At 32.3% G+C, this 26,904-nt stretch overlaps 1 protein-coding gene and 1 long non-coding RNA gene across 5 annotated transcripts; both read right to left on the reverse strand.

Moving 5' to 3' along the window:
* Nucleotides 1-224: 224 nt before the first annotated feature.
* On the reverse strand, nt 225-6,349 carry LOC113706436 (serine carboxypeptidase-like 2). 4 transcript variants are annotated; one of them, XM_072063438.1, is made up of 14 exons: nt 6,051-6,341; nt 5,747-5,892; nt 4,695-4,771; nt 4,209-4,331; nt 3,931-4,033; nt 3,655-3,692; nt 3,445-3,546; nt 3,018-3,104; nt 2,003-2,161; nt 1,696-1,767; nt 1,372-1,490; nt 967-1,080; nt 794-854; nt 225-445 (listed from the first exon to the last, which is right to left on the reverse strand). In XM_072063438.1, the coding sequence occupies exons 1-14, from the start codon at nt 6,176-6,178 to the stop codon at nt 362-364; spliced, it is 1,413 nt and encodes a 470-aa protein (XP_071919539.1). In that variant the 5' UTR covers nt 6,179-6,341; the 3' UTR covers nt 225-361. The 4 variants fall into 4 exon arrangements, 3 of the variants coding, with proteins under 3 accessions (XP_071919539.1, XP_071919540.1, XP_071919541.1); XM_072063439.1 differs by lacking the exon at nt 1,696-1,767 and having other exon boundaries at nt 6,051-6,344; XR_011820520.1 differs by lacking the exon at nt 225-445 and having other exon boundaries at nt 826-854; nt 1,273-1,490; nt 6,051-6,349.
* A 7,729-nt stretch (nt 6,350-14,078) lies between these two features.
* On the reverse strand, nt 14,079-16,096 carry LOC140013732 (uncharacterized). Its single transcript, XR_011820581.1, has 2 exons — nt 15,770-16,096; nt 14,079-15,240 (listed from the first exon to the last, which is right to left on the reverse strand). It is a non-coding gene; the product is annotated as an uncharacterized lncRNA (long non-coding RNA).
* Between the last annotated feature and the right edge of the window lie 10,808 nt (nt 16,097-26,904).

The following is a 26,904-nucleotide window of genomic DNA, read 5'->3' on the forward strand; positions in this document are numbered from 1 at the left end:
ATATTTGGATTTTTATTACCCAACCCAATATTGACCCAACACCCAAATTACCCAACCCAACCTCTCAAATTAGTGGGTAGGTTGTTGGGTTTTGAGCATATTTGCCAGCTATAAACTAAACCCTCCAATCCCCACCCCAGCCCTGCCCCCCATAAAAAAAAAAAAAAGGCATAACCTTTACCACGTTCAAGCAATTCATGATCTTGTCTAGCTAGGAACTAAAATGGACGAATATTGTGGATGATTAATTTGTTGGTATACAACTTCATAACTATACTGGGAATAATCCAGAATAAGACATGCCAACTTTGACAGATTTTGCACTGGTCTACCGCGGATAACAAACCATTGGGGGGTAATCTTACAGCGGATAAGCTTCAAAGAATCGGTCCAACATCACTAAACATTGTTTAGGCTTGTATTCGGGAGCTGTATGTCCAGCACCCTGCAAAAAAAGTGGGGAGGGAAATAGTAAAGAGTAATCTTATATGTATTGATAGTGTACATATTATCACAGTTAAATGCATGATACATATTCAAAACTTGAATTTCAAATTCAAATTTATATTAGTTATCATTCATTTAACGCATTTAAATTTATATCAGTTGTCATTCATCTAACATATTCAAATTTATATTAGTTGTTACTCATTTAACGTTGATAGTACATATATTATTGGTATATAAAAGATTAATCTAATAATGAATGGAAATGGAGTCATATACTACCATTTTAGAGCTATGGAGGAAATTTACAGCACCAAAGTCCAAATTTTGGGTAACTTTATCTTACCTTCACCGTGGCAAAGGTTAAATGAGACTGGATTTTGCTGTAAATATACCTTTCCGTGTATCTGCAATGAGCAAAATTTAGTAGGAGTATTTCTTTCAAAAGCATTATGTGTATTTTCTTGATAGAGGTGGTTGTTATGAATTGTAAAGATAACACAACAAAAGAAACTTAACCCTGCAACTTGACCATCAACTATCCAGGGCCGCCAATCGTCATCAACAGTCAAATTCAGAAGGGCTATCCATTTCAGCGTACCAATGTAGGGGATTACCATGTCATGATCACCACTGCAAGAAAAAGAAAAAGTGGAAAAGCTTATAATGAAAAAATGAAATCAACATTTTGACACTGGTCAGTACAATTTGCTGGCTTTTTCTCTTTTTTTTTTTTTTTTCCACCAAGGGAGGGGCGAGACTTGAGAAGTGGGAAGGAGGATAGGAGGATTTAAACTCATAATCTCTAATTTTCAGAGCCTCAACCTTAGCTAATAGAGCATCCATTTCGCTTGCTTGCTGCTCAACTTATCCGTTTCTCTTTTAATTAACAAAGAGAAGGAAATGCGCCAGCCGTGACTTTACCTATAAACTAATGCTTCGTATCCTTTCTTGATCAGAAGCTTATGATATCGGACAACACTGTATTCAGTTTGGTCATAAGATAAGCTTTTATTGCACCTTCTCCACTCTTTAATTGTTCCCTAATTTTTCAAAAAAAAAAAAATACAAGTTAGTAACTAAATTAATCTTGAAGATTAGCGGACGTGCATATTATGTCACAATGACCAAGGTCTGTTGTATCACATAGAGGAAAGTATACGCCATAAACCTTAAAGAGTATTACGACCATATATTTGGGGAAATAAAAAAAATGCGTGTGAAGACGAGGATTGAGATCGACATTACCTTTCTAACGTGTAGAGCTTCTTGGACGGCTTGATCATTTGCCCACACAAATGATAGCACATAATTGTCATTCTACATGCGTATATGTAGGGTATTAATTTCTCAAATGATCTCCCAAGTTGAGAGTATATATGTATATAGGATTAATTTATATACACTAACAGTGTATACACTACTATCATTTAGTGTATAACAATTAATTTTAATTTAAATTTAAAATCTAAATTTTGCATATATTTTATCTATTCAATCATAATAGTATATATAAAATTAACTTAGATACGCACAAAAAAGATGAATAACTTACCCGACACCGCGATTCCTTTTTATTTGATTGAGGGAGCATCCTGATGATCGGGTCATCTTCCAAATAGGTGTTCTTATCCAATTCCGATGCACCAGGCTTGGATGACCTGAATTTGCATGCCGGTTCCAAAATATTTGCTTGGAATATGTTTCTAATGCACTGATAATGGAGATTGCATTTTGTAAGCCAATTTTGCGAGTATACCATCACTTCACAGAGTCCATCAGGTTCCGTATGTATGTAATCTAAACTCTATAGTCAATAGTGGTAGGTGGATGGTGTTGAGACAAATCACGAAATCTATCTTGACTTTCTGCAAGCTTTGGGGAAGGGGAGCCTTAAGCTTTTTATTTTTTTAAAATAATTTGTTGACACAAAAAATACACGCACAGCGAAAACAATTTTGAAACAAATAAAATAATATCAGAAGAGGAGGAGAACAAAATTACTACAATAACTCAACTAATTTTATTGACTCAAGACCCAATAATAAAATATCAAATTGTACCTTTTCGCTTACCATAACTCGCAATAACAATGCTTAGATGCTTTCCCTTAATTCACTTTTAAGACTCAACTCAATTCTTCAAGTAATAATCAACTACATTAGTAATATTTATAGACTGCTAAACTCCCAAAATAAACGCAATTGCAAACAGAAATTTATTTGGAACTAACTTGAGATTTCCTAAATTAATATGAAAACTAAATTTAGCAAGACCAAAAACCAAAACAAGAAACTAATTAGGAAATAAAATAGCATAGTTTAGTTTCTATCATAATTCAAGTAAAAACTGAACTAATGGTAGAAAATACATTAAGAATATGCAACTATTAAGATACATCTAGCAGAAGGGAATTTTTTTCATATCCGAAAAGAAATAATGTTAACACCTTATAAAGCAAGTTATGACTATGGGGGTTATGAGAGAACTTATTAGGGTACAAAAGCAACAAGAAACACGCTTATTATGTAAACTACCACGGTAAGCTATGTAATGCTGGTTTTTCCTACCTCTTTATAAAACTGGAGAGCGTAAAGGCACCACGCGTTGTTTGGATCTGGATTTTCATATTCCCCGTGACAATTAACTTTCGCCATCTGAAACAATCTCAATGTCAAGCGGGTGTCAGTATGTTTTTAGTAGGTAATTTCCTAATTATTGACTTTCAGCAGCCTAGCTAGTGGCTTCATGAAATGAAAAGGCTTATCTTAATCATCTACTGTCTACGTACTATTGGCTTCTAACAATCTTAATCTTCACTTATCAATTAATGCAAAATATACTTAAATATTAATATTTTAATACTTAACAATTCAATAAATTAATCGAGTCATATTTGAGATTTCAAATTTTAATTTTATCAAATGCATCCTAAATAAAAAATGTCAATGCCAAACTTAACAGCAACATGATTAAGATTTTTGGTTTGTTTCACACCTGATAATATTTGTCTGATATAAGTGCCATGCGGTGAGCAAATGGTAGTACCGAATTTTTATCGATGTGGTATTCTGTTCCTGGATTTCCAATCACGTACCCCTGACTCAAATATCATAGTGAGTATTGTCGAATTTCTGACTCAATCATATAAGCACGCATAATAATGCCTCTGGGGGAAGAAATTAAGGCAGACTGTACATAAATCACCTGAATATTCATTCTTGGATTGACGCCTTCCTCAATGCCTGCTTATGAAATCAAATATTGTAACTTCTGTTTGTAAAAACCAATTGAAAACAACAAACAGAGTATATGATGAAATTGAACTTAATTGTCTTTTCCTTGCAATATGTGCACCTCATATGACAATACGTGATTATATTTGGGGTTTATAGGCTGATTATATTATATCGGGAAAAATTGATAAACTTTGATCTTAATTATACAATAGGGAGGGAAAATTAACAAACGCGTAATTTTAACCTTGCGATATTTTGTTGACGACCATTGGAACAAGATAGCCCGCAAACGAGTCACCAGCAATGTACAGGCGATTCTTGATAAAGTTAGGATGCTTTAAAAGCCACTGCAAGCATCATATACTCCTTATCGCTCGTGATATTATATCTTAGCAAAAACATGATATATATATATATATATATATATATATATATATATATATATATATATATATATTTGAAGTTAAACTTATTGCAGTTAACCTTTGATAAAAAAAAATATTTGAAAATTTTATTGGTGACCTTTTGAAGAAAGGTATATATATCTCCAACCGTTTGTACGTCTGAAGAATGATAACCCTCTGAGGTAGTTGCATAAGTAAATCCGGTACCAACTGGCGCATCCAAGAAAATAATGCTTGCTATCTAAGAAGTGCCACAAGACAGATTTGGGGCAGGTATGGTTGGTCTTAAGTGCAATTGATGTGATTATTGTATTTTTTTTTAATAATTTGATATATATTTACATAGTTTTGTTTTATTTCATGATGTACAACAAAAGTTATGTAAATGTGTACAAATCATAAAATATAACAAAATTATGTCCGTATATACCAAATTATGAAAAGGGTACAATAAACGCACTAATTATACCTAAAACTAATCATACCTGCCTCGTTCCCCTGCAAGACAACATATACAAATATCAGTATCAGAAACCACTGCAACCGTGTCCCCGAAGTTAGTCTAATCTCCTTAAAAGTAAACAACAAACGCAGACTTTGCAACCTTTGTCCACGAGTATGGATTCAAGACGAACGCCGGCAAACTCCCGTCAAAAGTCTCAAAATCAAAATTCAGTGGGCCTGCATGGAATTTGGTTTCCATTTGTTTTATCAGATAGATAGAATTATTTTAGTTTGGATAATAAAACAATTTTCTTTTCAGCTACATAACATCTTTTGTTACGTGTAAGTTCTTTTCTTTTTTATTTGTTCTTCGACAATTTAGGAAACGATATTGTTCAAATAGTACACAAGTCAACATTGTCCGAAGATTATAGGATCTATATGAATTAGGAGTTTTCGCACTATCTTTCAAAAATTTGACTATAGTGGTAAATGTGAGAAAAAACTTTTGACTATAGTGGTAAATGTGAGAAAAAACTACTGTTGATGGCCCGTTTGTATTAGATATTTTTTAAAATGTATTTTGGATATTTTTAAATTTTTAAAATTTTATTGACATTTTTTTAAAATTTTAAAAAAATTTTGACCACCCATCATCCATCACCACCACCGGCCTCTCCCTCCTCTTCCTCCTCCCTCTCCTCTCTCCACACTCCCATCCCATCTTCCTCCCCCCACAACCCAGCATGACAAGAGAGGGGGAGGGAGGAAAGAGGGATGGGGAGGAAGAGGGAGGGAGGAAAAGGAAGGAGGAAGGGAGGGGAACGAGGAAGGAGGAGAGAGGTTGGGGGAAAGACGGAGGAGGAGAAACAGAGAATGGTTTAACTTCTAACCCTGTAATTTTTAGGGGAAGAAAAATGAAAAAAAAAAAAAAAAAAGGACTGTCGTAATAGTGAAAAAATAATGAATCTGAAAGGAACAGGATTGTGTATTACGCCCCTACAACAAGAAGAATAGTTTACTCTTGGAAAATTTCCCGAGATGTCTCCAAAAGAAAAAAGGGAGTGAAACATCAAGAAACAGCGTTTTCGAGTACATATGGACTCAATAAAAGGAGAACAATCTCGCAAGGTGATCAGCTTGGTTAACAACGAGGGTAGAATAACTAGTAAATAGCAAGCTAATTGTGTGTTTGAACTCTGAAGTAGGTACCAATTTCATAAACCAGGCCGGAAAAAGCAGAGCAACCAGGTCCACCGGTGAGCCAAAGCATCAGAGGGTCCCTGTCGGGTTCCCTTTCTGACTCGATAAAGTAGTGGAAGAACTGCACTTCATCGTCTCTTCCAGCGCTAATATACCTAACACGAGTCACAAAGTCAATGTTATTGTGAATACCAACTCTAGCTGAGCAATTCTATCAAATACTACTTCTATCCAATAGTTATTTTCTTCACTACTTCCGACAATTTGAACTAATTAAAGCTGGTCTAGCTAAAGTAGGAAGGGGAATACATACCCTGTTTCGAGTTTGAATGGAAGAGTACCAGAGTATCCTGGTAGCGTGTCGACTATGGATCGTGGCGAAGCAAATTTTAAGGAAAATATTGAGAGCAGAAGCAAAGTGGTTAGCAATTTTAACTTCATGCTGATCACCAACACGACTGCCAACAGCTGATGTTTCTGTTCTCTTTACTCTACTTGGAAGAGACAAGCCAGTAATTTGCAGGTGTCGTGACTAGCGTGATTAGTCAAGAATTCGATATTCATTTTGCTACCCCCTCAATGATCCAACCTCTGATATTTCTGCTCACTTTACTTGGAAAAGATGTGTGGCTAAAAATAAAAGGAAGAGGTCAAGAGTTTGACAAAGCCAGTGCTACTAGTCAAGAATTCAACATTCATTTGGCTACCTCCTCAATGATCCTTTACCTTGTGTCAAATTTTTTAAATGCCCCTTGTGTCTATTGACCCAATTCACTCCTTCAATTTTTTTTTTTCATTTTTTGTGTCTTAACCAAAGAAATTCAAAATCTTTGTTTTCTTTATAATTATCAATTATGGGGAAGACAATTATCACACTATCCCAAATAACGTAGCTTGACATATTTGTAGTTCGATGTATTTTTGGAGGAAAGATAGGGAGATTATTATTTGACTCCTTTTATTTGCTTCTACAATTGGCCGCAAGGCTCTTCCAAGAACATATGCAAACTTTTGATCATATACACTGATAGCATATGTATTATTAAGTTGAATAAATGATAATTATGTATACTTTGAATTATAAGTTCAAATTTTTACACATATTATAGATTTTTTTTTTGTAATAATATATATTGTATATTAATCATAATCAACTTTGCTCAAAAAGTACCTCTACATTGCGCATAATGTACTAGATCTAAATGTAATAGTATATATACTATGAGCACATATAGAATTTACTCTTACTTCTAAATGATTTTTTTTCCTGAGTTCGTTCATTAATAGCTATTATCATAATTAATACGAAACACATATCCTTATACTATATAAGAACGAGTTTAGGACTAAATTTCAACCGCAGGGGTAAGGTTATTTTGGGAATGTTTGAAGAGTGATTGGAACATTAAATACAAGTCATTATAACTTTAATTTCATTATAATTACTTATATAACCTTTCAGACATTTAAGATTAGGGGCATGTTTGGTATGTTACAATTTTTGGTGCCAAGTTGAGTATCAAGTACAACTAAATAAATCTTGTATTTTGATAGAATTACATAAAAGTCCTTTTAATCATTTATTATACTAACATCCAAGCCTTCCAATTTCCTGAAACCTTTCTCATCCGTTAAGGAATTAATTGGATGTTTACATAATTGGATTTTAATTACAATTAATTAACTTAATTATTATCTGAACAATCATTATCATATTTATGTCCCCCATGTTTAGCTGATACCCTTTTTTCTTTTTCGGTTTCACCTCTTTGATTTTATTATGGCTATTAAATATTTGGTGGAATGCATAACTTTTCCTTTAAATTGAGGTGAGTTCTTTAGCTTTGTTCTCTTCGATTGTAGTTTTTTTTCCTGATGATTAGTTTATTCAACAACTCCATATAATTTGCTTTTTAATATTTCTAATTCCAAAAACTAACTAATTGTATTGTTTTTCTTAGTAGATCCCAGAGATTCTGTCTTTGGTTAAAGTACAATTTGAGATAATGTTGTCACTTTCTAAAATAATCAGAAAAGCAATTTTATCATCCTTTTCTCCTCAACCAAGGTATTATCTCTTTATTTAAGTCAAATAATCTTATTTCTCATGAACTTTCTCCTATTATTCTTGATTCCAGGGATCTGTTGACTACATTCCAGCAGTTATGGTTCAAGTAGTTATTTTTTCATGTAATATGATTTGGAATTCAGGTTGTGTTTATTTTAATTGGGAATTTTATGATTGTAAAATTTATTAACTTAGAATTTTGTACTTCATTGAAACTGAAAAAGAAAATTAATCATGCTACATAGTACTAAGATGTCATTTGCACTCTATTTACTTTCCATGTTATGATCTCGTTCTTGTATTATACTGTTTATATAGTTTCAAATACAAAAAATTTGCTTTTTTATGCTATGTAAAAGAATTTGCAGTGAAACTTGATGAGTTTAAATGCTTTAGCTACAGCACCATTTTGATTGCATTGTATTAATTTATTTACTCATAATTGTATGTTGTACAATGATAAATAATGTTTCTTGATTTGATTGAAGCAACTATTATCCATAGTTCAAACGAGTCAATTAAGTAGAAATGTTATATTGGATACTTACATAAGTAAACATTGGAAAATATCATTAAGCAATTTCTACCTATAGTTTGCAATTCGAATTCATATGAGAAATTTCTTCTGATTTTACTTACCATTTTCTACAATTTCAAATTTAGAAAATATTATTTGCACCAATTTTCTATAATCAAGGTAGTTTCAATTCAGATCTTTAACAATTACGCAGATTTGAACTTATTTATGAGATTATAAAGAAATTCCCCTAGCCAAAAACACCAAATCTAAATAGTTTCTACAAAACTTTAAAAAAAATCACTTAAGTTTCTTATCTATCTATCATTTTTGAGCATTATTATCTCTGTAAGAAACATGTGATTAAGTCGTATTATACCCATCAAATTATATAAATAGTTAGTAAAAAATAAAATTATTTTAGATTAGATTGGACGCAAAGTGATTGATGGATCAACTTGACTTGATAATTCAGGTTGAGCTTAAGTCGAGGGAGAAATCAGAAGCATTGCTTGAGAGATCTTTCACGAACATAGATAGATTCGAGAGATGAAGGATCCAATTGATACTTTAAAATGTTTTATCATCTTGGATAAGTTTTAGAAGACACTTTTGGATACTTTTCAATTGCACTTCAAACATTTTTACATTTTCAAACTACCCTTATCTTTGCAGTTGAAATTCAAACATAACCATTGATCGCAACGGATTCTTATATAGTATAAAGATAAGGATGTCTTATTGCATATTATTTTTATTGACTCACTATATAACTTATGATTTTTCTATTAAAATCATATGATAAAACCATCAAACTTCAGTTTTTATCCTACAAAATATTAAACAATAATTATTAATTATCTTGAATCACAAGCACCAAATTCCCGCGCATCGCGCGGGCTGTCCCTCCCTAGTATAGGTTATAACATGATCTTGCTGAACTAAAACTAGTTGGAATGAAATATCAGTTTTCAACGTTGCCTTTCTAGTAATCGGTAGTAGGTACGATGAAAATTCAAAATTGGCGACTGATCTTTGTTCAAACGCCACATTTACGCGTGAGAGCTTCATTCTTCGGACGTACTATACTACCATGTGCTTGGTTGTTTAAAAAGGGGAAAAAAAAAATTTTTGACAGTCATAGGAGTCATAGGCACATACAAATATCTAAATTGTAAGTATAAACTTTCTTCTAACCACCCGTCCAAAGGCTGGTGGTTACTACCAAAGCATTAAAAGTTGGATAGGATGGGAGGCAAGGGTTCAATTATCACATTAAAGTGATTTTGTTTAAAAAAAAATTCAGATGGATGAGTAGTGCACCTGTTTGATTAGTGGTAGTTCAGTTCCCTCTGAATTATTCTTGGGTCTCCTTAGGTCCATTCCCTCCCCCTAATATAGGCTAAATTAGGTTATACAACAATTATCGTTTCTGAAAAAAAGATATAAATTTTCTTCTGAGGATTTATAATACTGCATGAATTTCTTAAATAATAATGATAATAATAATTAGAGACTGTGTATAATGTGTGCATAGCTACAACTTAATTAGACACTATAGATATAGAACAACATATTTCCTTAAAAAATATATGTACATACACCTTCCAAATATAAATACATTATACATATACCTTATATTTTCCTTAAAAAGGTAATTATACAGAAAATTTAGTATTACTTGTTTCTAAACAAATATATAATTAAATTTATTATAATATATGTATTACCTTTATAAAATATAATTAAATCATTTTTAGGCTCGAATTTGAGTTCAAGCTCAAATTCACTCATTTAGTTTAATGAAACAAGATTGAATTCGAATTTGAGCTCGAATATCAATGCAAATTAACCAATCGAATTTGAGTAACATTTATAACTCATTTAATATTTGATCGAGTTCGAATCCTATTCGTATAGGCTGAACACCAAATATTCTACTTGATTTGCCTCATTATAAGAGTTCTACAAACCATCATAGTATCCAAATCATGACCTTCAACTTGTTACTGCATGTGCATTTATATAATTTATGCTAAATACAGCTATAACTTCGGGGTATAAAAAGAAAAAAGAAACCTAGTATTTCCTTCATCATTTCTTTTAAGAGAAATGTTAAAAGCGCTTTCTTATTTGCTGGTGGCAGTTCCCTCCCTTTGTTTTTACTCATATTAAAAAAAGGCCCCACTTTTCATTTTATTTTCAAAATTATACCATTGCTAAAATATAAGTTCAATGGAGGGAGGATTTTTTTTGTTTTGATTAACATAGTCAAAAGCTTTGGAAAGGTAGCATAAATAAGTAAGGAGTTCGATTGACATTCCACTTCTTTTAATTGGATAGTTATCGTCTTCTTCTAATTTTGGGATGCTGCCGCGGTATGTTTATTAGTCAAAGAAAAGGTGTGGAAAGGCGGGGCTGAGTGATTGTGGCCACAAATGGTAGGGAGAGTGTCTTGGATGGACACGTGTAAAGGGTTGTTGTGACCTGCAACCTGCGTTGAAGGGGATTGTAACTGTAAATGTGAAATGTGGAGTGTATAAATTAAGCAACTTGGAAAGTGAGAGGGTCGCACGTGAAAGTAAGATGTTAAGTGCCTAAATTAAGCAACGTGCAAAGTAAGAGGGTCCTACGCAAAAGTAAGGGCAGGCAAAAGGGCGCGAAGCTTGGCGAAGAAGTTAAACACTGTAAGCATATAAAATGAACAATTTAATAAATTTAAGCATTAAATTTATAATGAATAAATTATGGATTCCAACCTCAGGTGTTAATTTTATAATGAATAAATTATTACTTTATTTTAAATAAAACCCGTAAATCTGGTTTGTTAAATTATACCCATAATCATTTATTATACAGGTATATTATGAGTACTTACTAACTAAAGTACTAAGTTTTAATCATTAATAAAACATCTTATCATTATTTCAAATAAACTTCCTAATACTACTTTGAGATAAGTTTAATGTAAAAATTGTACGTGCATTCCAAAAAATGGTAAATTTTGATCCTTAATCATTTTTATTGCCATGTTATTAGTAAGAATTACTATTTATGTATAAAAACTTACTGTTATTTGAACTAAAATTACTCTTTTAAAAGTAAGTTTGGGATATAAAGTAGTAATCTATTTATTTAAAAATTAAGTTTAATATTTATTCAAATTTACCTTTTGAGGTATAAAAGTTACTAATCTATTACACTTAACTTACTATTTTAGATAGGAAACTTACTTCTATAATTTTAGATGTTATTCTATTTAGGTGAATAGGTCCAACAATAAATCAAATGATCGCTAAAAGTGCAACAACATGTTATATTAGGTAAAAACTATTTCGCTACCATAACTATCGTTTAGTATCTATATGTATTGCTAAGGGAGTTTTGGATAAGGAGCTTCCAAAATTGTCAAAAGTCTGAATGCTATTTTAATAGAATTTTACATTTTTATAATTAAAAAATATTTATCTCTTAACTAATCATGTAACCGCCCCTACAAATCCTATAATCATGCTCATATTTTTTCCACATTTCCCTCGCGTTTTTTCCACTACCCCATAAAATTCAAACTCCTAAACTTTAGCTAACGGATAATAACCATCCCTGTAAAATGATATCTGCAAATTCCAATACACATCTCACATTTATTACTGACACTTATCATATCACTTATAGTAATAACTAATCGTTAATTTAAGAAATTCGCAACTATGAAAGTCAAATATCCAAAATTTAGGAGCCTGTTTAAATTACAATTTTCACAATTCAACATATCTTATTGTCATAATATATTTTACTCTCACAATCATTCACAAATTATAAAGGGATTAAAAATAAATAGTTTTTTTAATAAAAAATTAAAAGGTAGTTAATTCACACACACACACACACACACACACATATATATATATTCTCATAATATAAACTTAAATTATAAAAAATTAGGAGGGCTAACTTTTTTTACACAAATATTTACACAATATGAATTAAAATTTTTAAAACTTTGGGAAGAAGCGACCTATGGCCCCGATTAGCCCCTATTAGTTTGGGAATGTTTGGATAGCAGATTTCTCCAAATAATATTTTGCTTACATCATAAACACATTTTTCAACCCACCTTTTTATCTCACATACATCATATCACAAAAAGTGCTATCGTAATTATTTCAAATAATATTTTAAATAACACTCTATCCAAACAAATTTCAATAGCGTCTTAGTTCCAAACCTGCAAGATTACAAAAGAAAAAATAACTGATCACAAAATGAATTTTACACTATGGTGATCCCACTCAAATGTAGTTATTTCACGCACACACGCATACATATATACTTATATATATACTCATAATATAAACTAAAATTATAATAAATTTGGATGGCCAGTTTTATTTTACACAAATATTTATATAATATGAATTAAAATTTTTAAAACTTGGGGAGGAGGGCTATGACCTCCATTAGCCCCTATTGGTTCCATTATTGATTTCAATGGCATCTTAATTTCAAACCTGCAAAATTACAAAGAAAAACAAATAACTGATCACAAAGCGAATCTCACACCATAGTGATCCCAATGAAATATTTTAAAAAGATTCAGCAAATCACTTAAAAAAAAATACAAGTCTTGCTGAACTTTTTTTGTAGTACGAATTCTTCAAAATTCAATAGAATTAATTAAACCACCATACTAAAAGTTGATTGGTGTAAAAAATGTTCGCACCTATGTACAAGATTATCAAATCGAATGCATAATGTTGGTAAGTATTTCATTTTAAAATAAAAAAAATGCAATTATATTTATTTCTATCCATATATCATTCATTTTCTAATATAAATTATTATTATTATTATTTTAAGATGCATCTTCCCCAAAAACACAATTCTTGAATGATTTACAATTTTTGTCATACTTTGAACTATTGTTAGACAAATCTTAAATTTTAATTATGTTGGTATAATTTTTTAAACTTTTTTTAAATTAAAATGGTATAATCTTTTAATTTATTTTAACAATGTAAGCACTGTGCGTAGCAAGCTGTCCTTGTATGACCGAGCCTGAGAGTTTAAGCATGTTTTGGTTGAATTTTATAATTCAAAATTTTGGGTTTGGAGGGAATAGGTTATGCCACGCCCCATTTTTCGCGATGGAAAAATAAAAGAGATGTTTATAAAAGATGTGATTTTATTTTAAAACAAGTAAAAAAGGACCTAAAATGGGACTTTGAAAAATGCGACAATTTGGGTCCAAAATTTAGTCTAAAAGGATTTTTAAGAAAAAAGAGGAGTCGCCACTTAGTATTGAGTTGGGGTGTATCAAGTCACCCCAAAAATACTTTTTGATAAGAATAAAATAAAACCCTTTTCGACAACTCCAGATTTTTGAAAAACAAGAGAAATGGGTTCGGCAGTCACGGTTGAAAAAAGGGAAGACAAAGGTTCGATTAATTCAAACCTAAGGCACCCTTTCAATCTAGTCTAAGCTAGTTGCGAGGTTTAGTCAGAAAATAAAAATGTGCATGAAAATGTAATAAATATCACACAAAAATGAATCTAGCGCAAGTCGACCTAAAGGGTCTAGCATTGGACTAGCCCATTTGTAAAAAAAACCTTACTAGCGTTGGACTAGCAAGTAAAAAGAAGGAGAAGCCATAACTAGCGTTGGACTAGTGTGGTGACGTCATGCATTAATAGTACATAGTAAAACAAATAAAGCATAAATTAAAACAAATAAACACATAAAAGCACGTAGCACATAACACGTAAACATAATATCTAGATGCAAAAATCATAAGTAAAGCGGATAAAGCATATAACACATAAGCCACATAAACACACAACCTATCTATTACATCGGGGAGCCTAATTACAATCTAAAAGGAGAAAATATAATAAAATAAATCTAGTTATCCTATCTATTACATTTTTGAGGTATTTAAATGCCTCTCAAATAATTATAAAAATTAACTAAGCACGTGTAAGGAAATTTGGGTGAACATTTAAATCAAACAAATAAAGCATATAAAAAATATATAAACACATAGGAACACATAGGAGCACATAAGAGCACATAATTGACATTGAAATAATAATAATAGGGATACCTCCCTTTTGAAGTGGTGATTAAATGGAGTCGAATTGTCCTATTTATACTCAAAATGAACAAAAGAATCATGACACCAATTTAATTGAAAAATAATAATAACAAAAATACTAAATTCACACTAATATGTCAAACGTAAAGAAATTTAAGAACATTTAAAAATTACAAGTTAAGTATATTCAAAAGTAGCATAATTAGCTATTAAAGGAAAGAAACAATCATAATAAAAAGAGTTAAAATTCACTAAGGATTGAATTGCAAAAATTGAAAACTTTTAGGGGACAAAAATTATATTTTTCAAAGTTTAGGGGTCAAAATTAAATAAAAGATAAAATTCAAGGATCAAAGTGTAATTAATTTAAGGACCTAAATGAAATAGATTTAAAATGTTATGAGCCGTAGTAAAATTACTCCAAAGATTAGGGGCTAAAGTACAAATTTTGCTTTTGATTTGGACAAGAAAAGGCCATGGGCCATCATTTTTATTTATTTGGGCCGAAAACTATTTAAACCCAGCTGAAACCCAAAAGAAATAAGCAGTCCAGTCCATCATTTATCAATCAAGCCCGACTAAAAACATGCATGGGTTCTGACCTTCTAGCCCAACTGAAACCCAAAGAAATAAACCTAAATCCATTTCCAAAAACCAACCAAAAACTAACTCTTGGCCCAACCGAAAATAAAAAACATTAGCCCATTTCGATTTCTTTTCTTTCTTTTCTTTTTTCCTTCTCTTCTCCTTCCTCTCGTTTCTTCTTTCTCCTTCTCCGGCAGGGTGAAGCTTCTAGCAGCCATGGCAGCCGTGCCGGCGGTCGCTGGCAAATTTTTCCGGTCACGAAAAATTATCAAAATACATATCCCAACTCGATTTTTCGCGTAGATTCCATTTCCGGAGTTAGTTTTTACCAAAAACGACCCGAAAGTGTCCAAAATGTCAAAAAAACAGTCCAGTTTTTATTTTTTTTTCCAATCACCCTATCTTTCACCAAAAATCATGAAAATTATACTACAACACTCTTACAACTCCTACAATACAAATATGATTTAATTTCGACAAGAAAACAACATAAAAGGGCTAAAATAAAGCAAAACAGTCCCCTGAGATTCTTTTTTTTCATTTTGGCATTTTTTCAAACGGTTAATATGCATGCATAAGACACATTTTCTTTTCCTCAATCTAGTTCATGCCATTTCCCAAATTTCAGCAACACAACAATTACAATAAAAAGCCAGCAAACAAGAGAAATTAATATACAACAACAACAATAAAACCAGCAAAAGCAGGAGAAATTGGGCATTGAAACATGGATGTAAAAATATGATAAAAAAAAAACTGGGAAATACCTCTGTAGGTGGTAGTCCCTTGACCAAGATGTTTGACACAATTTCCAAGCCTTGAGCGTATCTTCCTAGCTCCCTTTGGTGATTGCTTTGTGTGTGGATGTGTTAGAAGAAATTGAGAGAGCGAGAGGGAGAAAGAGCCGAGACAAAAAATTGGAGAGCTTCTTGTTTTTTTTTTTTGTCTGTCTCAAACCAAAAAAAAAAAAAAGAAGCCGATAGCTGTATTCTAGAACCCAAAAGTGGAGTTGGCGTTTTTTTTTTCTTTCGTGTCTTGTCTTCTGTGTGAGAGAGCTGAGAGAAGAGATTTGAGCCAAAAAGGTGGAGTTTGAGTGTTAAGTTGGGCCAAAATGATGGTTTTTTCTTCCAAATGACAAGAAAGATCAATGCAAAAAATATGATGAATTTTTACCAAAATGAGAAGAAATGTTAATAAGGATGGAGTGTAAAAATGGGTTAATAGTGCTTTTGGTGAAGCAAAATGATTAGGATGATTTTTTTTTAAAATTTTCTTAATTTTCTTTCTTTTTTTTTGTTTTGTTTTGCTTTTTTTTGTTTTTTTCTTTTCCTAAACAAACCTGCAAAAATTAGAAAAATGCACATTAAAATACAAGAAAATAAATAATTCACTAAATAGAAAAAAAATTCAAGAAAACATCAAAATTTGACAAAAATTTGGTGTCTACAGCTTGCCCCTCTTTGTCTAGAGTTTCAAAGAAACTCAAGACAAAGACGTAGACACCAAATTGCTTCCCTGTCTCATCTCGCTGCACATGCGCTAAAATAATAAACCAATGCTTGGCTATAATTATTGAGCAAAATGATACAATAACATTGCAGAAAATGTGACCGAACTCACGTAGAGTTGCCTACGTATCCCACCATGGGAATTAGGTCAAACGTAGTTCGAATACAAGTGAACCACAATGAAACGAGTGCATTGACCATCTGTGATCTTTGCAAAGTCGAAGAAGTCTGAGCTCTCAGAACTTCTAAACATGAAGCACAAGATAACTGAGAAACCACAATTATTAACCAAAACAGTTAAGAAAATTATATTGTCATAATTAGAAAAAGATGCACGGAGGAACTCGGTTACGCTCCAACAGAAAATTAAATGTGATTGTTTAGAATGGCAGTAGAAGGGTGCGCGGCGGACGCAGAGACCTCACCAACAAGATATTAAATTTGATTTTTTTTTAAAAGATGCGCGGAGGGACGCAGTTACGCTCCAACAGGAAATTAAATTATCAAGAAGGGAGATAGAAGGGTGCGCGGTGGACGCTGAGACTCACCAACAGAAAATTAAATTGTCAAGAAAGGGGATAGAAGGGTGCGCGGTGGACGCTGAAACTCACGAACAGAAAATTAAATTGTCAAGAAGGGGGATAGAAGGGTGCGCGGTGGACGTTAAGACTCACAAACAGGAAATTAAATTTGATTAGAACGGGAGATAGAATGGTGCGCGGTGGACGCTGAGACTCACTAACAGGAAATTAAATTATCAAGAAGGGGGATAAAGGGTGCGTGGTGGACGCTGAGACTCACCAACAGAAAATTAAATTTGATAAGAATGGGAGATAGAAGGGTGTGCGGTGGGCGCTGAGACTCACCAACAGAAAATTAAATTTGATAAGAACGGGAGATAGAAGGGTGCGTGACTCACTAACAGGAAATTAAATTATCAAGAAGGGGGATAGAAGGGTGCGCGGTGGACGCTGAGACTCACCAACAGGAAATTAAATTTGATAAGAATGGGAGATAGAAGGGTGCGCGGTGGGCGCTGACACTCACCAACAGAATTTCACGGCGCTGACACTCACCAACAGAAAATTAAATTTGATAAGAACGGGAGATAGAAGGGTGCGCGGTGGACGCTGAAACTCACCAACAGAAAATTAAATTTGATAAGAACGGGAGATAGAAGGGTGCACGGTGGACGCTGAGACTCACCAACAGAAAATTAAATTGCCAAGAAGGGGGATAGAAGGGTGCGCGGTGGACGCTGAGACTCACCAACGGGAAATTAAATTGTCAAGAAATAATAGATTGGTGGGATAAGACTCAACCCCAACAAAATAAAAAAAAATGGTCAGCAGGATAAAACCCAAATCTGCCAAGATTGGTGGGATGCAACCCAAGCCCAACAAAGATAAAAACGGTCAGTGGGATAAAATCCAAACCTGCCGTAATGATAAAAGATACGTTAGTGGGTTGAATCCCATGCTAACGGATATGAAGAAATAAAACACGCGTTAGTGAGTTGTACTCGATGCTAACGGTGATAAAGATTATGTTAGTGGGTTGGACCCGATACTAATGGTGAAAGAAGATACGTTAGTGGGTTGAACCCAATGCTAACGGATATGAAAAATACGACACTCGTTAGTGAGTTGTACTCGATGCTAACAGTGATAAAAGATATGACACACGTTATTGCATGAAAAAGTTTTTGAATACTTACCTAAAAAATCATTTCAAAAATTGACTCAGTTTGAATCAATTTTGTACAACCAATCATCTGCTTTGCATTTTGGCATTGTTGCTCAAGTTGGTGGATTTGTAATCTTCTTTTTTTTTTTCAAACTTTAGAAGAAATGAAAGAAACACACATATTTTTTTTTTGTTTTTTTTTGTTTTTTGAAAAAAATCAAAAGTGACGAATTCTAAAACTTGAAGAATACTAATGACAACTCTCCCTTCAAGAGATTTGAGAGGTACATACATATGTCACTGTCCTCTCGATTTTAAAAGACTTTTTTTTTCACAAAGCCGATTTAAAATGCATTACCAAAATTGGAGTTCATTCCTTTTGATATTTACTTCAGTGTAAATCATGTTTAACGAATGCCACATTTTTCATGCTTTCGAAAAAGTAAAAAGAGTGATCATATGATACCAATACCATGTGATTCCTTGTGCTCCTTTTGGCCCTGAGAACCATGCAAGCATGATCTTTCGATGTCAAAACTGCTCCTCAAGAGTTGTGCTGCAACTTGTTTTGAATCTTTTCAATTTTCTAGCATCAGTCAGCCATACCTCAGTTTGTACCACAAATCAACTTTTCTAACGACTAGATTTGAATGAATGGCCAGTATTTCAAGTGTCGGCAACCCGCTTTTCGTTCATGATTCTCTTATGCTCCAAAATCTCACCTTGATGACCTTAACCTTTCGGATTTTCACAAAGGTCACACCTTTTTATTTTATTTTGTTTTCATTTTCTATTGTTTTTTTCTTTTTCTTCTTTTTTTTTTCTTTTTCATCCTTCTCTTTTTTTCTTTTTCTTTTTTTTTGTTCTTTTTTGTTCTTTTTTTCATTTTTTTGAAGACACCCTTTCAGGTTTTCACCTAATGAACAAATCTTGTTAGCGACCTTTATCAACTCAGAAATGTATTTAAAGAAAGGATGGCATCGGCGCGACAACCCTTCCCATGTAAAAATGGTAAAGGTATATTAACATCATTTGCCATTTGATTAAGTGATTTTTATTAGAAATACCACTAAGGCGGAGGTCGAGACTTTATGATTTTTATGATGGGGTCATGTGGGGTGTAGAAAAAGTGTTAAGGCTTCAAAGCAAAATCTTCAAAGAGGTTTCAAAAACCCTAAGACCGCATTCTATCAATATTTGCCCCAGTATGAGGGTATTAAAATCGAAAAAATTGTCCTAGTTTGGCTTTTGAATCTTTGTTTTTTCTTTTTTCCTTTTTTTTATGACAAATAGGAGATAAAAATTTACCCCAGTATAGGGTTTGCAATCTTTAGGGGGCTATCAAACGAATGATTAAGTTATTCTGAAGGTTCACAGGGAAAAATCAGGGATAAAATGTTCAAAGAGAAAAGAAGAAGACCCGTCTTTAATCCACCTTAAATGGTATCTCAAAAAGAAGAGTCACATAATCAGATAAAGAATTTTTTACACATGTCTGAATTGATTGGCAGAGGAAAAACCTGTCCATCCAGTTCTGTGAGAATGGGTGTTCCTCCAGATAGCACTCTTTGAACAGTAAATGACCCTTGTCAAGTTGGGGCAAACTTTTCTTTAACCTCCTCTTGAATCGGAAGAGTTTGCTTCAAAACTTTATCCCTTACTTCAAATAAGCGAAATTTGTTTTTCTTGTCATAAACAATGAACCATCCTTTGCTGACAGCATTGTCCATGGAGGGTAACATTCAACCTCTTTTTTTTTTTTTCATCCATCGGAGATAGTAACTCATTGTGCTCCTTGATCCATTTAATTCCTTCTACCTGAGCCTTCGTCCAAATGTGCAAGGACGGGATCTCAATTTTGGAGGGTATTATCACTTCCATTCGAAGCACAATGTGTTGCCTCAACTTAGAAATGTAATCTCCAGGTGAAATGCTTACAAAGTTCAATAGTAAAAATTTGCAAAATTAAAGAAAAAATTCTCTTTTTTTTTCTCTTTTCTTTTTTCACTCCCTTTTTTTTTTCTTTTTTTTTAAGTTAGCTGCTGAAGTATGTACTCCTTTTGAACAAATAGTCGATCATTCACTTTGCAAAGTAGTATTATTGCTCCATTTTTATTCATGATTAATCTCCAAATTTGCAAGATTTTGACTTCCGTCTTTTCCTTGATCTTAACCATAAACACTTGCACAAGGGGGATTTTTCAAAGCACTTGAATTTTTTCAAAAATTTTTTTTGAGCAATGACATAACAATTAAGACTCATGCAAAGTATTGACTTATCAAGATTTAAAATATATACTTGATCTTGGACATACCCTACAAATATATTATAAAATTTTTGCCTCAGTTTGAATTTATTTGATGAGATCTCACAAATATATTACAAAAAATTTTGCCCCAGTTTGGGCTTATTTGAGTTGCAAAATAATCACATGCAATGTGAATAGAAACTACATTTTTCAAATGGAGAATTTAAATGTCATATCCAAACTCATATAGAAGATTCCATGATAAATCCCTCAAAATAAAACCAGATTGCAAAAGATCTTTTCCTTATTTTGGGATCGATGTTGAGGGAAAAGGGTCACTTTTCTTATTAGCTCATCTTTTAGAACCAACCAAATGGGTATTATTGATGATTTTGAGGTGGTTCAGGGAGATAGTATGTCAGGATCTGTCTTTTTTTTTTTTTTTTTGCCCAAATTGTATCTAGCACATTCAATATCACATCTTGGTGAAAGCAGATAGTTTATCACTCTTATTTCTTGAGAAAACTTAGTCAACATATAAGCTGTATAGGTTTGTAATACATGGGTAGAAACGATAGCTAAACATATAAAAACAGGTTATAGCCTTATGATCATGAGTGATTGGTAGATTCCTTAGAGGCAAGATTTTCACTTCAAATTGTCATGAAAGATAAGTCAGCAATGGACTTTATGAGCTTGTAATGTAGTTTAACAACGATAGCTAAAAAAACTTTCATGAACAATGCACTTAAGATCGCATTCCTTCCCAAAAAATTGCTCCAGTTTTGGACTCAAAATCTGGAACCCCATTTTGGCTCTTTTTTTTTCTAGAGGAAATTCAGCATTGGATATCTTTGCATTTTCTTTTCATTTCATAATTTTTCATTTTTTTCACATTTTTTTTCTCTCTTTTCCCTTCTTTCCCCTTTTTTTAATACTGATATCCCAATATTAATGATAGAATTGAAAACTCCCTAATTTTGGAGTGTAGATGGTCCTTCTTTTTTTCCGATATTGAAGACCAAATATCAATGGTAGAGTCAAACTCCCCCAACTTGTAGTTTTTTCTCCTCTTTTTTTTTTTTTTTTCAAATCTCCTTCCCCAGTATGGGGGCGCGATCATAAGTGATTTTGAAACGAACCACCAATTTAGGCTCAAATAAGGATGCAAGGGATAAACAGTATTTAGATGGTAGAAACGATGACCAAAGCATCATTCTTATTTCTCATGACAACCAAAGTAAAGAATAATCTGTTGGGAAAATCCATTTCCTTTTGACATTCGAAAATTTTTCATGCAAGGTCATGATCATTTAGGATTTTATTTGAAACGAAATTCTATTTTTAAAGGCTCAAATGGGAAAGCAAATGATAGAATCTGTATATATAGAGAAACGAAAGCCTAAAGTATCATTCCAAATTTTCAAAACAAAATAAGAAGTAATGTACATTTTTGCTTTCACTCAGATGTGGATTGAATCTGGTTAGACACACCGGACATTTTCACGGAAAAAATTATCTCACTTTGAAACTAGTCAGCCAATGCGACTGATTTTGGAGGTTCAATAGAAGTGGACAAAAAATGAAAATGAAAAGTGTTGAGGTTGATCTTTAATGACAATCTATCAAATTTGAATGACCCCTTTTATTTCCGACTATCCTCATTGAATAGTTTAGGCCACAAATCTAGTGTATGCAAAGAATTTTGGGAATTGAACATGCACTCATGAATTTCGAACAATAGGTCGAAAAATTTCAATTTAGCCTTATTTCTTAAAATCTATCATGAAATCTCCCAATGAACAAATAAAGAATGAATATATACAAAACAATAATTGTCTAAATAAAAACTTTATTATTCAAATGTTTGAAATTTTTTTTGTCAAATATAATACATATGAGCAAATAAAAATCTCTAAAGAATACACTTTCAAATATATGCACGCTTTCTCTTTCTATCTTTTGAGACAAAATATATTAGACACAATGAATCAAAAGATTTTTGAGATACTTTACACTAGCGTTTTCAAATGGATTTGTCATTCATTTTTTTCATCATCATTTTTTTTTACATTGTAGGATCTGCCCAAGAATCAAGTAACACTTGTAATTTTTAAAATTTATCAGACCAAAAATATTATCAGATATAGGAAAAATATTTTTACCTTGTTGAAACAACTTTTATAAATGTAGGGGAGGGGGAAAAATAAAAAAAAAAATACCCAAAGTTAGTAAGTAAAACTGTAAAATCGGTATGCATGTCCTATGAGAAACCCCTTTTATGCCAAGGATTGATCTAGTATGAAAAATGCAATCCTCTGGAGTAGACACCATACCATACCTGATGGATCCGATTGACTTATTGAGATTCAATTGAAGTGCATTTGAAACAAATTGGACTAATTGGATTTTTTTTTTCGACAATGATAGATAACTAACAAAATGAGGACAAAGTTCGAATGGATTGATTGCTTTGATTGGCACAAGAAGCGATGTTAAAAATCAATTTAGTGTAAAAAACTTATTTTTGAAAGAATTGAAATGTCTCGACTAGTTTCTTCAGTGAACCATAGATTGAAACTTTAAAAGAGAACAAACGGATTAAATGAATCGAATGAAATTGGTGATTAGTTCAAAAAGTGATTGGATTATCCTAAAAGTGAATAAAACTGGTCAAATGGATTGGATGAAATTGATGATTTATTAAAAAATTGATTGAATTGTCCTAAAAAGAATAACGAATTGGATGGAATTGATGATTTATTCAAAATTTGGCTGAATTATCCTAAAAGTGAATGAACGGATCAAATGGATTGAATGAAATTGAGAGTTTATTCAAAAATTGGCTGGACCACCCTAAAAAGGGGTAAATTGGTCAAATGAATTGAATGAAATTAATGATTTATTTCAAATTTGACTAGACTGTCCTAAAGATGAATCACTGGATTGACAAAATGAATTGGATAAAATTGATGAATAAATTGGTCAAATGATTTGAATGGAATTAATGATTTATTCAAAAATCGATTGAATTGTCTACCCATTGGTAGTTTCAAAAAATTCATTGCGATACATTAGTTTATGAGCCTTCTAAAATCAAGATTTGGCCTCAATCATATTTATCGTCTCAACAAAGTGAAATTATTTGTGAATTTCTTCAACTTAATGTCCTTTACGCAAGGGGTTCTTTACCAATTTTGATAAAATGGTCAAAAAGTGATTATTAGATGTTCATATTTTAACGTGCAAAAAATTGCTCTATTATCTTAAAAAAGATCGGATCCTTACCTTACCTCGTGCACTACCCCTTCGGACAATACAAGAAATATAAACGTGCAAGTCTCATTGGATTATATATCCGAGACAAAAGGTGGCTTATTCCTAACGTGGGATTCCCTATGCGGCATTCCCTTTATGGTTAATGCATGATGACAATTTATTAAAGCGCATTAAATATACAATGAAATAATTGAAATATGACCTAAAGTGCCTCATTTAAATGCTGAGATAAGCTTAAAATGATGTGCAATACATACGTATATTATCAATGCAATTAACTAAAATTTAAACATGCTTGATATAAAAGGCGGTCTTGTTCTAAATGAGTACCATTTCAGGACTCTTACTTTTTAGGGTTTATGAATGCAATGGAGATAAAAACCAAGAAAAGTTAGTTCAATCAGGCAATATACACATAACACATTTGTAGCAAAACAATACAAAGAGATAAAACAATAAAAGGAATAGAGGGGTTGGATTCCTCCCCTCGTGAATAGTGTCCTAAATAGGGTAAAGCAGACTCTATCCTAGGTAAACTATCATGGATGCATGAGGTATTGCTCACTAATACATCTAGACTCGATAGGTTTTAGGTCCCCGAGCCTTCAGACTTAGAAACCAAAGGTCATCAATCCCAAGGTTCGTTGTCGATGGCTCGAGTGATTCCCCAAACACTGCTACGCACACATTGTGTCACGGTTACGTGTTTGAGTGAATCTATAAAAAATCCTCAACCTTCGACTAAAAGCTAAAAGCTATCAACCCAAAACTTAAAATAGAAGATTGGGTAACCCCTCGGATTATGCTATGCACACATCATATCGCGATCACACGTCCAAGTGGGTCGCCTAATCCTAATAAGGTGGAGTGGCGTGACAAGCCACTAAAAAGAAAATAAAATGTAGGGTTGTAAATAAATAGCATATGCACGTATGAAGTGCTCCTTTGAGGGGAGGGATTAACATTGAATACGCGTGAAGGCTCTAAGGTAAAATTCCCCACCCCAAATGCAATACGCGATATGAATAAGTAAATAAACAAAAGTAAATAAATAAATCATTCATCTCATACACGAGGAACGATGAACCAATACGAGTGTGAAATGCAAAACATCCTAAAAAAGAAAAATGCAACCTAAACATCCAAATATGATAAGTAAAAGGGTTAAAAAGAGAAAAGAACAACTAAACCAAGTGCTTGGACCCTCTAGCGTCCCCAGTGGAGTCGCCAAGTTGTCGCGCCCCATTTTTTGCGATGGAAAAATAAAAGAGGTATTTATAAAAGATGTGATTTTATTTTAAAACAAGTAAAAAAGGACCTAGAATGGGACTTTGAAAAATGCGACAATTTGGGTTCAAAATTTAGTCTAAAAGGATTTTTAAGAAAAAAGAGGAGTTGCCACTTGGTATTGAGTTTGGGTGTACCAAGTCACTCCAAAAATACTTTTTGATAAGAATAAAATAAAACCCTTTTCGACAACTCCAGGTCTTTGAAAAACAAGAGAAATGGGTTCGGCAGTCACGGTTGAAGAAAGAGAAGGCAAAGGTTAGATTAATTCAAACCTAAGGCACCCTTTCAACCTAGTCTAAGCTAGTTGCGAGGTTTAGTCAAAATTTTCCTAATCTAACCCTTAATTTTATCATGTTTAGATGTTTCCTACATGAATGCAAATCTAAATTTATAAAAATATCGAAAGGAACAAATGTTCATTCAAGGGTTTAATTGAACCAATCGCATTAGTTGCGAAGGCCAAAATGATTCCTTGAAAGTATCACGAGTATGCAAATGATGAAAAAGAAAAGAAACTTAAATTATATATATATATATATATATATATATATATATATATATATATATATGTATAAGTGACCAAAGAATAGGAATGCAACATAATGGGTACGGGATACAAAAACTCGTGATAAAATTTTCTTATACAAGGATTAATGGGGTATTTAAACTAAAAAGTTATAATCACCCATATCCATGTTCAAAGAATAATTCTCTTAATATGAACAAGCAAATGAACTAATTTAAATGAGATGCAATTCTAAATGACGTGATTAACACATATAGAGGATAGGGGATAATATAATAGGGAATATTATACAATATGAGAAAAATCCTAAAAATAAAAATGTGCATGAAAATGTAATGAATATCACATAAAAATGAATCTAGCGCAAGTCGACCTAAAGGGTCTAGCATTGGACTAGCCCATTTGTAAAAAAAACCTTACTAGCGTTGGACTAGCAAGTAAAAAGAAGGAGAAGCCATAACTAGCGTTGGACTAGTGTGGTGACGTCATGCATTAATAGTACATAGTAAAACAAATAAAGCATAAATTAAAACAAATAAACACATAAGAGCACGTAGCACATAACACGTAAACATAATATTTAGATGCAAAAATCCTAAGTAAAGCGGATAAAGCATATAACACATAAGCCACATAAATACACAATCTATCTATTACATCGAGGAGTCTAATTACAATCTAAAAGGGGAAAATATAATAAAATAAATCTAGTTATCCTATCTATTACATTTTTGAAGTATTTAAATGCCTCTCAAATAATTATAAAAATTAACTAAGCACATGTAAGGAAATTTGGGTGAACATTTAAATCAAACAAATAAAGCATATAAAAAATATATAAACACATAGGAACACATAGGAGCACATAAGAGCACATAATTGACATTGAAATAATAATAATAGGGATACCTCCCTTTTGAAGTGGTGATTAAATGGAGTCGAATTGTCCTATTTATATTCAAAATGAACAAAAGAATCATAGCACCAATTTAATTGAAAAATAATAGTAACAAAAATACTAAATTCAAACTAATATGTCAAACGTAAAGAAATTTAAGAACATCTAAAAATTACAAGTTAAGTATATTCAAAAGTAGCATAATTAGCTATTAAAGGAAAGAAACAATCATAATAAAGAGAGTTAAAATTCACTAAGGATTGAATTGCAAAAATTGAAAACTTTTGGGGGACAAAATTATATTTTTTCAAAGTTCAGGGGTCAAATTAAATGAAAGATAAAATTCAGGGATCAAAGTGTAATTAATTTAAGGACCTAAGTGAAAGAGATTTAAAATGTTATGGGCCGTAGTAAAATTACTCCAAAGATTAGAGGCTAAAGTGAATATTTCACTTCTGATTTGGAC

This window comes from Coffea arabica, chromosome 8c (assembly GCF_036785885.1).
Source record: "Coffea arabica cultivar ET-39 chromosome 8c, Coffea Arabica ET-39 HiFi, whole genome shotgun sequence".
In the NCBI taxonomy this organism is placed as follows: domain Eukaryota; kingdom Viridiplantae; phylum Streptophyta; class Magnoliopsida; order Gentianales; family Rubiaceae; genus Coffea; species Coffea arabica.

What these genes read in the sequence shown, in the direction of transcription:
- LOC113706436 (XM_072063438.1), bottom strand. Translation starts at nt 6,178, where the DNA reads ATGAAGTTAAAATTGCTAACCACTTTGCTTCTGCTCTCAATATTTTCC. An exon ending in CGGCCTGGTTTATGAAATTG is followed by an intron (nt 4,772 to 5,746) that starts GTACCTACTTCA and finishes AATTCCATGCAG; the next exon opens with GCCCACTGAATTTTGATTTT. An exon ending in ATCCATACTCGTGGACAAAG is followed by an intron (nt 4,332 to 4,694) that starts GTTGCAAAGTCT and finishes GGCACTTCTTAG; the next exon opens with ATAGCAAGCATTATTTTCTT.